Source organism: Eriocheir sinensis, chromosome 12 (assembly GCF_024679095.1).
Source record: "Eriocheir sinensis breed Jianghai 21 chromosome 12, ASM2467909v1, whole genome shotgun sequence".
In the NCBI taxonomy this organism is placed as follows: Eukaryota; Metazoa; Arthropoda; class Malacostraca; order Decapoda; family Varunidae; genus Eriocheir; species Eriocheir sinensis.
In genome coordinates this window covers 5413434-5427674 of record NC_066520.1, presented here as the reverse complement: position 1 = coordinate 5427674, position 14241 = coordinate 5413434, and the positions used below count along the sequence as shown (strand labels likewise).

The following is a 14241-nucleotide window of genomic DNA, read 5'->3' as shown; positions in this document are numbered from 1 at the left end:
AGTTCCTGACAAACTGGTGCCCTGTATCCCTCCGGGAATGAGCAGTCCCTGCCAGCTGCCAGAGGCCCCTCTGGAAGTGGACGAAAAGTGGCTACGGGTGGAGGGGGATCTCCATCTGCCCCTTGGAAGGGAAGGAGGAGGAGCAGGGAGGAGCTCCTTGGGGTAGCATGCATAAATGTGAATGGGATGAATGAGGAAGGGAAGAGAAGGGAGATAATTAAAGAATTCCAGAAAGGAAAGATTGATGTACTAGGTGTGAGTGAGATGCATATGAAAGGTAGTGGTGTGTGGGGGTGTGGGAGTGAGGGCAGGGAGAGGTTGTGGGAGGGTGTGGAGGGGGAGCAATGTGGGCAGGGGTAGAGGGGGAAGGGGGAGACAGGGGTGTGCATTGTTGGCCTCCCCACGAGTGTGGGCAGGAGTGGATGGGCATGGGTGGTGTGGTTCGAGGAGAGTGTGGATGACGGGGAAGATAGGGATAGTAAGGTATGCATGGGTGTGTATATGCGCCAGTGAATGATAAAGGAAGGAAAGGCATGAGTGAGATGAAGAGATTTTGGGAGGACTTAGGACAGTTTAAAAACTTTGGAAGTGAAAAAAGAATTCCTGTGTTAGGAGAAATGAATGCAAGAGTTGGAAACAGGGAGACGGATGGTGTGGTCGGGAAGTGGGGTGTGGATGGAGTGAATGAGAATGGACAATACCTTGTAGATGTTTGTGCTGAGAGGGGTGTGTTCTTGGAAAACACCTTCCACCACAAGCTAATTCACAGGTATACATGGGCAAGGGGAGACATGAGGAGATAAATAGATTAAAGAGCTGTAGATATGAGGGTGTGACAGGATGTAGTGGATGCAAAGGCTGTGAGAGGAATGTATGGTGGATCTGATCACTTCACAGTAGTAGCTAAAATTAGGATGAAGAAGAAATGGGAATTCAGAGGGCATGGGAAGAAGGAAAAGGGTAGGAAGGAACTAGCAAGTGAGAAATTGCGTGACAGTGGCCACATGAAGATGTAAAGGAGGAAAGTGGAGGAAATATTTGGAAGAGCAAGAGCACAGACAGAACACAGTGCAGGAGTGAAGGAGGTGTTTGAGGTGTGCAAGAGTTCAGTGGTCAGGGCAACTGAGGAAGTAGTCAGGTATAGGTCGTGTGGAAAAGGAGAGAAAGGGATTGGGTGGTGGACGGATGAGATAAAAGAGGCAGTTTAGGAGAAAAGAAGTAACTCAAGAAAATGTTAGAGAAATGTGACGGAGGAAGTGAGAGGGAGATGGGAGATGGGAGAGAAAGTGCAGGGAGAGTAAGATGTTGGTGAAGAGGTTGGTTAGGGGAAGTAAAGAGAGAGTGGATGAGGATTTTGTTAGGAAAATTTCAGCAACATACCAGAACAAAAAACTTTTCTGGAAAGAAGTTAAGAGAAATGGGGGGAGAAAAGAGTGACATTAGTAGTATGAAGAGGAGAGATAAGGTGCTTGTGAGAGGGAATGAGGAGGCAAGGGAGGTGTGGAAGCAGCACTTTGAAACTGTAATGAATGAGAGTGTGGGAGGGAGAGCAGGAGTGACTAGTGTAGGAATAAAGATCAATGTGGGGCGGCCAGATACACAGGGAAGGGTGGAGAGAGGTGGCAATGATGAAGTAATAGGAAGTAGGAAAGGCCCCTGGAGCCGATGGCATAACAGTAGAAATGCTAAAATATGGAGGAGGTGTAGTAGTGGAATGGATATTATGGATATGTAACCTAGCATGGGAACAGGATGAGGTGCCAGAGGACTGGAGAAGGGCTTTTGTTGTGCTGCTGTACAAAGGGAAAGAAAGAAGAGGTGACTGTAATAGTTACAGGAGAATAATTATACTCAGTGTGGCAGGAAAAGTGTATGGAAGAGTTTTAAATGAGAGCATGAAGAAAATCACTGAAAAAGGTGTAAGCAATAAACAAGGGTTTTTTAGGAATGGGAGGGATTGTGTACACCAAATATTTGCACTCAAAATGTTAGTTGAAAAATTCAAAGAGAAGGATAGGAAGCTCTTTGCTGCATTCATGGACCTGGAGAAGGCATATGACAGAGATGAGAGGAAGGGGTTGTGGGATGTTCTAAAGATATATGGTGTGGGAGGGCATTTGCTGGAGGGAATCCGATCCTTCTATACGGATGCGAGTGCCTCTGTACGCATGAAGGGTGAGTTGAGTGAGAGTTTTGGTGTGGGTGTGAGACAGGGCATTTTAATGTTTATGTGGATGGTTGTATGAGAGAAATGAAAGCCAGAGTGGGGGAGCTTGGTCCAAGGCTGAAAGTGAGAGGTACGGAGGAGTCATTGGTTGCAGGCAAGTTTGTAGATGATACAGTGTTGTTGGCAGAGAATGAGGGGACACTGCAGAGGATAGTGGATGAGTTTGACAGGGTGTGTAAGAGGAGAAAGCTGAGTGAATGCTGGAAAGAGTAAGGTTATGGTATTTGAGAGGGCAAGAGAACAGGTCATTGATTTTGCAAAGCCGTACAGAGTTGGAGCGCCAGAGACGTGGACGTGGAATGAAGCACAGCAATCGAGAATACGTGCAGTGGAAATGAGTTATATAAGAGGTGCATGTGGTATGTCAGGATGGGATGAAGAAAGTAATGAAAGCGTGTATGAGCGGTTTGGTATGGGTGCGAAAGAAGTGGAGTGTGGAGTGGTGGAGTGAGTGATGCATGGTGCATTGAGGTGGTTTGGACACGTGTTGAGAATGAATTTGTGAAGAGAGTGAATGAGGGAAGGATTGAGGGAGGGGGTGTCAGGGGAAGACCACCTGTGAAGTGGAACAATAGGTGTGTGAGTACTGGAGCGAGAGTTGGAAGTAGCAGAACTGAATGTGCTGAGAGGGAGTGCCAGAACAGAGAGATGGAGACACTTCTGCCATGGCCACTCCCTGGAGGGAAGTTCCCGCGAGAGAGCATGTCATCGGAGATATAGATAGACAGACAAGGGTGTGTTTTTTGTCTGCAAAATGACATCATTCTGGTGTTAATTAATTTAGCACCGAGTCACTGACATTAGGTCATCAATGGTGCATTGCAGAAATCATTGACATTATTACTATGAGACTGGTGTGGATAAAATTATTTTGTAACCCATTCCGCTTCAGGATAATATCAGTCAGTTTAACCCGGTAGCTGCAGCAATCATGTTTCTTGAAGACCCCTCAAAGAGAATTAATGAGAAAAAGTTATCACTCACAAACTATTATATTATATGTATCAATGCATTGGTGATCAAATGCATATATATATATATATATATATATATATATATATATATATATATATATATATATATATATATATATATATATATATATATATATATTGGGGGTTTATGTCATGGCAAGAATTTGGCCCGTCGCTGGTACGCGGTAGAGCCACATATTTGGCCCGTCGCTGGCACGTGGTAAAGCCACATATTTGGCCCGTCGCTGCTACCGGGTTAAATGCTGTGACTGATGTCATTCCTATTCACATGAGGGAATGATAACTCTAGGTGGTAGTTTAGGAATATGATTGCTAGTAAAAGTCTACCAGTCTACCAAAATCAATACATAAACCACATACATACGACTGATTCACTTTCACATTTGTGCCCAGGTGTTCAAGAAGTTTTTAGTGAAAGTATACATGACACTAATGGCAAGGCTTAATCATTCTGGAAAACTTTGCTTCTCTTTGACTCATTCTCCTTTATTTTCTTTAATATTCGTATATTACTGAGAAAGGCATAAACATTACACCAGTCATACCTGATTTGCTTCTGGACATTTTTTTGAACTGCTCCAAGAAACTTCCATCATTGTTGAATTTGTTAGGCACCTGAGATGATGCAGCTTCACTGAAAAAAAAATCTAATGATAATACTTGTAGTATGTGAATTTTTTCACTATCATATAATTTATCGAAGTCCTTTTACTGACAATCTCAAAATCTACTGAACAGAAGAAAGCAGACTCTGCTGCAGCCACTGCCTCCTCCACCAGTGACAACAGAACAGCACAGCACAAAGCATATCACACTTATAATTTGTAACCAAAGTGACAACATAATACGAGTAGGGGACTTTAATTGTAAAGAGGTGCACTGGGAAGAATGGGATGCAGGGGAAAATGAAGACTCCTGGGACAATGAACTAATGAGCATATTACAACATAGCAATGGACAATGTCATGACCCAATGGATCAAAGAGGAGAGACAATACAGAGAGGAAGACACCCCAGCAAGGCTAGATCTGCTACTAACTAAAGAACCAGATATAATCGAATCTCTGAAATATCTGTGTCCAATAGGGAAAACCGATCATGTGGTGTTAGAGAAAAGCAAATTTTCCACGATTGAAATTATATTTTTGAGGAAGCAAATTGGGGAGAATTCAAAGAGAAAGTAATGACACACAGAAGTGGGAAATCTTTTTAAACTTCTACAACTGGGAAGTAGATAAACATGTGCCAAAAGTAAAAAATAAACAGAACTGGAGATAGAACCGGTATAACAGAAGGTGCGAGATGGCAAATAAAGAACGGGACGCAGCTTGGACCAAATGGAGAAACAGAAGGAACAGCAGGACAAAAAGGAGTACAAAGAACTAGGAACGAATATGTCAGGATCCGCCAAGAGGAAGAACCAAATTTTGAAAAAGGGATAGTAGAGAGGAGTAAGGAGGAATCTAAGCATTTATATAGGTACATCAATGGTAAACTAAAAAACAAGGAGGGAATCAACAAACTAAGAGTGGAGGGCAGGGTCCGTGAGAATGTAGCAATGCAGACTGAAACAATGAATGAGAGATTCCAATCGGTCTCCACAACAGAAAGTGACTTCACTGAACAAGAGGGGGTGCACAGAAACTCAGTGCTGGTGAACTTTGAAGTAGAAGTGAAAGAGGTGCTCAAGCTACTAGAAGCCCAAGATGCAAGAAAGGCCACAGGACCAGACAATATATCTAAATGAATATATACTAAAGGAATGCAGAAATCAACTAGCAGACATGATCCACAGTATAATAGTATGTTCATTAAGAGAAGGGTTAGTGCCACAGGAGTGGAAGAGTGCCAACGTGGTACCAATATACAAAGGAGGGAATAAGGAAGAACCCCTCAACTGTAGACCAGAGTCACTGACTAGTGTGATTGCTAAACTGTGCGAGAGAATATTGAGATAGATGGACACAATATCTGGAAGCAGTAGGTACTCTGAGTGACAGCCAGTTTGGATTCAGAAGTGGAAAGTCATGCGTCACCAATTTGCTGAGCTTCTACTCAAGGATGATTGATGTGACACAAGAAAGAGACTGCCAGAAAGCTGCCTATGTGGAAGGCTGGCAGCAATACACCCTGCGTAGTAATACTTCATGAATGTAGTCGTTTAAAATTATAAAATACAAATATTTGCACCATTGTTTGCTTTAATATAGAAGAAAATAACGTAGAACTTGTAAAGACCGTTTTATGTCCGAAATCATAAAGATCCATGCACGTTCTGGATATTATTGACTTAGGAACTAGTTTGTATGAAGTACTGCAAGGCAGCTATGAGGCTCAGTCTGTCTAGAGAGGCCCTCGTGAAACAATAACAATGGACTTAGAAAATCAAAGCCACCCAATGCAGCACATTCTCGGAGCTATTACAGCCATATCAGACTCATCCCCAAAAGATTTTTAGATTTATGGCAAGGCCAGTGTGTCCTACATAATATGCAAGTTTCATTGGTAAATATGGAGAATCACTACATGCCTCCATTATTGCTCCCACGGGAATAACCTTTCCAAGGTATCACATACTGTTGTAGTACTCTAGTTTTACCGGGGCATCAAACATATACTGCGTCTGCAAGTAATAAGAAATAACAGATAATATTCATCTCCCCTTCAAGGAAATTAAAACATGGTAGTGGGGAGGGCTATGAAGACAAGGGAAATTGTGGGGTAAAAGCAGCTATTGCAATGATGCTGTCTACCTGAAATGAAGTGTTTCTGTGCTCTACTTAAGGCGAAAATATATATTTTGTAAATAAAGCCACCAATGGCGGCCCTGTGGGCCAGCGCCATTTTGATGGCGACAGTGCGCCTGCTCAATAAATGCATGGAACCCCTCTCTTGCTAAGGGATCGAGTGTTAAAGCAAAATTGAGTATTAACCCTTTCATTGCTAAACGCTGAAGAGCACTAGCGTAACTTGCCGGTGGTGCTAAATGCTCGCTGCGAGCTCCAGTCGCACTCAAATTTCCCGCATATGAGAGTTCCAACACTATTTCCCACCCCACAGCATTGCCAATTCAGTGGGTTTTCCACTAAATTTGGTGGAAAATCATATCAGCCTAGCGCAGAAAATCTACGGATGAGCAACTGGTGGATGTTGTTGTCCAATATAGTGGCATTTTTGCATAGCTTCACCTATCACATGACTGATATTTTGACCAAATAGATGTAAATTTTGCAGTTGGCAATACTGTCCCACCAGCACCCCATCATCAAGAGATCTATTAAGTATTTGCCTTACGGCTGACCGTCGTGCACGTGGAAATGTACGTCTTCCCAGGCAACACCCCCTGAACGTGCCTGTACATTTACAGGAGAGGCTTACATTACCAAATATTATAGATCTTGGCCTCCTCTTTACAATGGTGTTTTTGTTTTTTAGCTGTGATGAATAATTTTGAGATACAGAGGTTAAAAGAGCGAGCACTAGCGTCACTTGCTGGTGGTGCTAAAAGCTCGCTGCGAGCGCCAGTCGCACTCACAGCAAAAAATACCCCTTGAACGTGCCTGTATGTTCGCAGGAGAGGCTTACATAACTGAATCTTATAGGCCTTGGCCTCCTCTTTCCAATGGTGTTTTTGTTTTGTAGCTGTGATGAACAGTTTTTGAGATACAACGGTTAAAAGAGATCCCCTTCCCTGGCTGGGGTGCCCGAGCATGCCTGAGGGGATAGCCTCGTTGCGAACGCTTAGCAAGGAAAGGGTTAAATGTAAGAGATTGCGAAGTTCAACTAGTTGGTTTGAGAGGCTTTTATGTTGGTTTCATATGTGTGACGAGTATAATAGGGGTCGCAGTCAGGTGTTTCTTGGCTTGCCCCTGCCCAGCTCACCTAGTTTTGTAGTGATGAAATGATGGACAGATGTGGTGGATGTGAGGAGCAACATTCCCAGGTTCGGGAGGCACACTCATCATTTCGCCAGCTATTTGGCAGAGTCCATGTCCAAGCGTACGTTCCCGGATGTTGGCGAGCGGTTCCACCATTTCCTTCTCCACACTGCAACAATATATTCCGTCCAATAGAGGTATGGGTTTATCGTTTTAACGGTGGCGGTGGGGGGGGGGGGGGGGGGGTGCAGCCCCCCGCGGCTAGCATGGGGGTCAAGGGAGGCAAAGCCTCCTTGTTGGCTGTCAGGTTATGTAAAGTTCGGTTGGAGTAGTTTAAATATGCTCCCCCACCCAAAAAACCCGACTTCCTGCGGGTCCCCCAAGATTTTTGGGGGGAAGGGGATTCGACACTCCTATGGAATCTGGGTCCCGCCTGGCTCAGCTGCTACCCGCAGGCCAAAGTTGCCAGTTATGCATTTTCTGCTGCAGTGTTACCACGCTGGGTGAGCGAGCCATCCTGGCAGCGCTCCCTTCTACATTGTCAGTGAGCCATGTCATACACTCACATTCTTTCTACCTCTTTACCACACTTTCTTTTGCATTCTAAAAAAGGGCAGCGAAGAAGAATCAGGATTATGGGATGAGTGGCCTTGAGGATTATGCGTGATTGGCTGGAGTGGGGGTGTAGCGGGAGACTCACTGATTGGCTCTGCGTCCTAGTACCTGACACTCCTAATCCTTGGGCAATGTTGAAGTATATGTGGGTAAAAATGCGATATTACATAACTCCCGACCCTCAGCACACTGATTATAAGGCAGCTTTTTTCATGCAACTAAGTATTTCCTCTTTTTCCTGCCTGCCTTAGCCCACAGCCACACAGGGAGCGAGAAAGCGAGGAAGAGCAAGAGCGAGTTTCTGTGGCCTCACGAAAAGCGAGGCGAGGCGTGGGCTGTCATGGCAACGCGACCCACAAACCAGTATAGCCTCACACCCACCCCCGCCGGCGCAAACGAGGGATGAGGTGAAATGTTTTTATAAATAGTTCTGTGCTTTCACTTATTTAGCATTTTATGAAAAATCTGGGTTAAGATTCGTTTTAGGTCCATGCCAGTATCTCATTACCTACCTTATGAAACATCAGTATCTCTTCATATATCTTTTCTACAAACCTTCAACAGTCATGGAAATGCTTTGAAAATCCAATTCAAGGACTTTTTTTTTTACTCTTGAAAATTGGGGATAATGTTTACGAAAGCGTGTTGCCTCCTCTGGCGGCGGTGCAGCCGGTGTTGCGAGAAATACCTCCTTGCTGAAATAAGTCACATATACATGTGGGAGGGGTCCATGGGGGGGCGTAGCCCCCCATGGTTAGAAGGGGGGGTCGAGGGAGGCGCAGCCCCCCCGTTAGTAGGTCGTAAAGTTCGGTTGGAGTAGTTTAAATATGCTACCCGACCGTAAACCCTCTGCGAACTATTTTACGGCTGCGGCGGGTGCAGCGTTGTCGCGGTCGCCGCTAGAGGAGGCGACGCGCTTCCGTAAACATTATCCCCTATTTTCAAGAGTAAAAAAAAAGTCCTTGAATTGGATTTTCGAAGCGTTTCCATGACTGTTGAAGGTTTGTAGAAAAGATATATGAAGAGATAGTGATGTTTCATAAAGTAGATTATCAGATACTGGCACGGACCTAATACAAATCTTTACCAAAATCTGTATACACTATCGTGTTCAGGAGGCTATTCTCTATAAGATGAAATTTTTTATTTTAGTACCGTACTCATTTCATAGCCGCTGCAAATGGTAGCTATATGTAAAATGTGTTATAAACACTACAGAGTGATTATTTAACTTCAACTCATCACTATTTATTTAGTTTCTGTTTTAATGAGTTTTCACAAACATATTCGAGTTCTGCAATCACTGCTGCATTTAACGGTGTTAACCAAAATGTCCTATCTCATGTCTGAGTTGAGTTACGGCAAATAATAGAGAAGCATATCTGTGATGTCACTCCTTCTGATTGAGCAATCTCGCACAAGAAAAGCGAGAAAAGTTAATCATCAACTCGCTTTCTCACCATTACCTGCTCACTGCCAGTGTGGCCACCTGCACTGGTTATTATGCATTAAAGTTTCTCGCTCTCGCCCGCTTTCTCGCTCCCTGTGTGGCTGCAGCCTAACTCAGTATAAATGAAAAAAATAATCGGAATACTTGGTAAAAGTAGTTTCTTACCTTATTACAAGCATGATTGTGAGTGCAATAGAAAGTATGGTAAAGAGTTGGAGTGTGTGAATGTATAACAATGTGGAAGGGAGCGCTTCCAAGATGGCTCGCTCACCCAGCATGGTTACACTGCAGCAGAAAATGCATAACTGGCAACTTTGACCCGCGGGTAGCAGCTGAGCCAGGCAGGACCCGGATTCTGTAGGAGTGCCAGGGATTCAGCCTTTTTCTTTACTTTTAAGTACTTGCGCCATCATATTAAGGTTAAGGGACATGCATTTAGTCCCTTATATAAAATATGGAGGCGTAATATCGTATTTTGGAGGCGCGGAGTGATTCTCCACAATTACCGGTTCGTTATTGCAAGTGACACGGACAAATTAATAAAAATAACCCATTCTGAATCTGGATCTGGATTTATGATGCGCAGGGCACCCGTACAGGTTCACTGGGGTATCACTGGGATACTGAGGTGCATTTGGATATCATTGCGGTAAAAAGCCGCGCTCGCCTGTACGTTAAGTTGTTTGCTGAGGCCAGCCAGCACTGACTCACCCCGGGCTGCTGCTGGGCTCATGGCTCCTGCTGGGTGGGGGCTGTCTTGGGGAGCCCGTCTCTGCTGGCTTCCTTCCCCCATATTGTTCTTTCATCTTCCGTTCAATTTCTCGTTTTCTTTTCAGTAAAACTTCTTCTTGTTTGGACATCTCCCGCATTCTAACCTGTACTGGGTACTTGTTGGACATTGTTGGCCAAGTATTTGCCAGGCACACACACACCACAACACAACAGCGCCGCCGCTGCCTCCGTCACTTGGGCTTGGACTGGGTCGGAGAGAGCCGAGCACTCTTGCTCTTGCTCTTGCTGTACAGGTGACCGTTGGAGAGTCAGGCCTTCGTATCGGCACACCCTGTAAAATTAATACAACACAAGCAGTATCCATTACAAATCTTCCAATTCCCTATTTCTTGCACACCATATCTTTCCCAGAAAACTCTTCATGGCTTCTATAATTCTATCATTTGCTTCATCACTCAGTCCCAGCAACAGCAGCATCCATTCCCTCTCTGTTCTTGCAATCCTCCCATTCACATCCCAGCCCATCTCACTCAGAGCCACCCTCATCATCTCCGTCCTATCTCTCCGGTACCTCCCACACACCAGTATCACATGCGCCACAGTTTCATCCACACCCCTGTCACACATCTGACACACTTTGCTGCGGGACTCAGACCACCTGTAATTTCTTGCATTCACATTCATACACTGCGCTCGAGCTTGGAAGAGAAGATCACCACTAGCGATGGGCAAGTACCGTTAATTTGAGTACCGGTAGTACCGGTACCGAAAACTCAAGTACCGTTAGTACCGGTACCGGTACCGGTACCCAAAGGAGGTTTTTTTTTCTTAATGACTTCTGATGAAATTCCCAAACAAATTTCCTGTAAAGAAAACTCTCTCTCTTCCTTCAACTTAATATCAACTAGAGTAGAAATGCAACGTTTAGGAGCCTTCTGATTAATGTAAAATCACTTAGGTTTAAGGACAGACCACCTAGTCTGTACCATGGGGTCTGTGTGGTCTAATTTTCTATGTAAATCTATGTAAATCTCTCTCTCTCTCTCTCTCTGTACTGTAAAAACTGTAAAAATAATCCGAAATCCTTCTTCAGTTACATAAACAACAGAAAGGCGATCAGAAGTGGAATTGGACCTTTAACAAACAGCGACGGTGCACTAGTGACTGACAGCCAACACGTTGCAAACCTATTAAATAATTACTTTTCCTCGGTGTTTAATAATAACAGTCCTCCCACCATCACCACCAACACCAGTACTAATGTAAATCCCGAGCATGCATTGTCTAACTTTGAAATAAAACCCGATGAAGTCCTTAAAGCCCTCAAATCACTTAAAACAAATAAAAGTCCTGGACCTGATAAACAGAGCTGGGACTACCGATTGACATTTGGGATCGGTACTACCGGCGGTAGATTACTGCTACCGATACCGATCATTCGGTATTTTGAAGAAACTACCGAATACCGCTACCGATCGCATGATTGGCAGTCAATCGGTATCGGTAGATTGAAAAAGCGAGCGCGGGACTTTTTTGTTAAGACTTAAGAGAAGACGACCCCGGCAAAATGAAACGGACAAGTTTCAACACGTTCGAGCGCATCTATGGGAAGCAGTTAGCAGGAAATTCCAGGTATTACTTTGACGTCATCACGCTTAGCCAATCACCGGCCGTTCTGGGCGTTCTCAGCCAATCAGAGGCAGCCACGACCTAGCAGATTCTCGCTCCCGCCAAAAGTTTTGGCGGGAGCCCCACTCGTGTTTGGCCTGCCGACGCGAGTAGCCTACACCTACGCTCTAGCTCCTACGCTCTCGACAACGTGCTCAGCCTCATCGCCTAGTGTTTTAAGTGGCAGTGTTTTTAAGTCCACCCGCCGCGGCAGCAGCACTTAATCGTTTTGTGCTTTTAACTTTTCAAGTGATTTTCCTTTTTTAAACTTTATTTTACATTAAAAAAGTTTTGATCAAGTCAGTGAACTATTTAATCATATTGTTACGAACCAGAGGTTAGGATATGCTGTGTGTTGAGTGAGTGTTTTGTATGTGGCGGCGGGGCCCTGTGTGTAGTAGTGTGTGAACCCTGTAAGAGGGACGAGGCAGAGTTAGGCTAGTCACGTAAGCCAGAGTCACGTGTGAGGCAGCGTGTGGGAGAGGTGAGGTGGAGGCAGCGTCTCCTTCCCCCTGTGGACTTGAGGACGTGTCCTGGGCAGAGGCCATGGGAGTGAGGCTCTGTTAGGTTAGGCTCCAAATTGATGACACAAACTTAATCGTACTTTTTTTCAGTTTGATGTTTATTTTTTGAGGGAGAAATTCATTCATTAAATAAGTTATGTATTTTTGAACTTAAAAAAGGTATTAAAAGACTCTAATTTACTTATATTCTTAAGTTAACCGAAATAAGAGAGAAATAACTTAAAAAGTGTGTTATGGGCCTTTAAAAGCATTTTTTTATTATATAACTATAGAGTTTTTTAATCTACCGATACCGAATCTATACCGATCGGTAGATTTCTGAAAAATCTACCTATCTACCGATACCGATTCGACGCGGCTCGCTACCGACTACCGATACCGGTGGTAGATTTTTTCTACAGAATCCCAGCTCTGCTGATAAAGTATATCCAACTCTGCTGAAAGAAACAAAGAGCGAAATACTCTCCTCCCTCACAACCGTATTCAATATGTCCTTGCGACAAGGCATTGTCCCTTCAGATTGGAAAAAGGCTAACGTGACACCGATTTTTAAGAAAGGAGACAAAAAAGTACCAGGTAATTACAGGCCCATTAGTCTAACTTCGGTTGTAGGTAAGCTACTTGAGGGCATAATTAGAGACAAAATTGTGAGTTACCTTGAAAGCCACTCATTAATTGGGGACTCACAACATGGCTTCCGAAACAAAAGATCCTGCCTATCAAATCTATTAACCTTTTATAACGACCTCTTCACTGTTTATGACGTAACCAAATCACTGGACGTAGTCTATCTTGATTTCCAGAAAGCGTTTGATAAAGTCCCGCATCATAAATTACTTTACAAATTAAAGCAAATAGGTATTGACGGTCAGGTAAACCAATGGATCGCGAATTGGTTGAGCAACAGACAACAAAGAGTAGTGATTGACGGATTTAACTCAGAGTGGGCGCCTGTCACTAGTGGCGTCCCTCAGGGCTCGGTTCTTGGCCCAGTGCTCTTCATTATTTACATCAACGACGTGGATGTTGGACTCAATAACCGCATTAGTAAATTTGCAGACGACACAAAGATTGGTAACTCGGTTCTCACTGACGAAGACAGGCAAAGCCTCCAAGAGGATTTGCACAAAATTTCAGCTTGGTCGGATAGATGGGAGATGCCCTTTAACGTAGACAAGTGCCAGGTCCTTCAAGTTGGAACGAGGAATACAAAGTTTGATTACGAAATGCGCGGCGTTAAACTCAAAAGCGTTCAATGCGTCAAGGACTTGGGGTCAAAATCGCGTCAAACCTCAAATTCTCACAGCAATGCATCGATGCAGCAAATAAAGCGAACAGAATGTTGGGCTTCATTAAAAGAAACTTTTTATTTAAGAATAAAGATGTAATACTCCCGCTCTACAACAGTTTAGTCAGACCCCACTTGGAATATGCGGTACAGTTTTGGTCTCCCCACCATGCAAAGGATATTGCTAAATTAGAAGGTGTTCAGCGTCGGGCAACGAAAATTATCCCTTCCTTGCGCAACAAATCCTACGAAGAAAGGCTTTCCACCCTTAACATGTTCTCTCTTGAGAAACGTCGCCTCCGAGGAAAACTGATCGAATGTTTTAAAATACTTAATGGTTTCACGAATGTAGACAGATCAACATTGTTTATGATCGATGACACTTTGCGCACGAGGAACAATGGCGTAAAACTCAGATGTAGACAAATAAATTCAGACTGCACCAAATTTTTCTTCACCAACGTTGTAGTGCGAGAATGGAATAAGCTCCCATCATCAGTGGTCCAGTGTAACACGATTGACTCCTTCAAAAATAAGCTCGACCGTCACTTCCTTCAACTTAATATCAACTAGAGTAGAAATGCAACGTTTTGGAGTCTTCTGATTAATGTAAAATCACTTAGGTTTAAGGACAGACCACCAAGTCTGGACCATGGGGTCTGTGTGGTCTGATTTTCTATGTAAATCTATGTAAATCTCTCTCTCTCTCTCTCTCTCTCTCTCTCTCTCTCTCTCTCTCTCTCTCTCTCTGAATGAAGTGAATATTTATTTTTTCGAAAAAAAAATAGCAAATGGATGTACTCGATCATAGTCTAATAACAATAAAAATATTTATTAGCAACCTAAAAAAGAAAAAGAATCGGA

The 14241-nt window shown here is 43.8% G+C and overlaps 1 protein-coding gene across 4 annotated transcripts in view; it reads right to left on the bottom strand.

Annotated features, from left to right (window-relative positions):
• Positions 1 to 10168, bottom strand: part of LOC126997324 (SURP and G-patch domain-containing protein 1-like) — a 70277-nt gene extending 60109 nt beyond the window's left edge. For 2 of the 4 annotated variants that reach the window (XM_050858348.1, XM_050858349.1), the window contains exons 1-3: positions 9877 to 10154; positions 7105 to 7269; positions 3768 to 3856 (exon numbers count right to left, since the gene is read on the bottom strand). In XM_050858348.1, coding sequence (XP_050714305.1) covers positions 3768 to 3856; positions 7105 to 7269; positions 9877 to 10064 — 442 coding nt within the window. In that variant the 5' untranslated portion in view covers positions 10065 to 10154. Of the gene's footprint in view, positions 1 to 3767; positions 3857 to 7104; positions 7270 to 9876 lie in introns of all 4 variants that reach the window. The other 2 variants (XM_050858351.1, XM_050858350.1) reach the window with 2 other exon arrangements.
• Positions 10169 to 14241: the final 4073 nt, after the last annotated feature.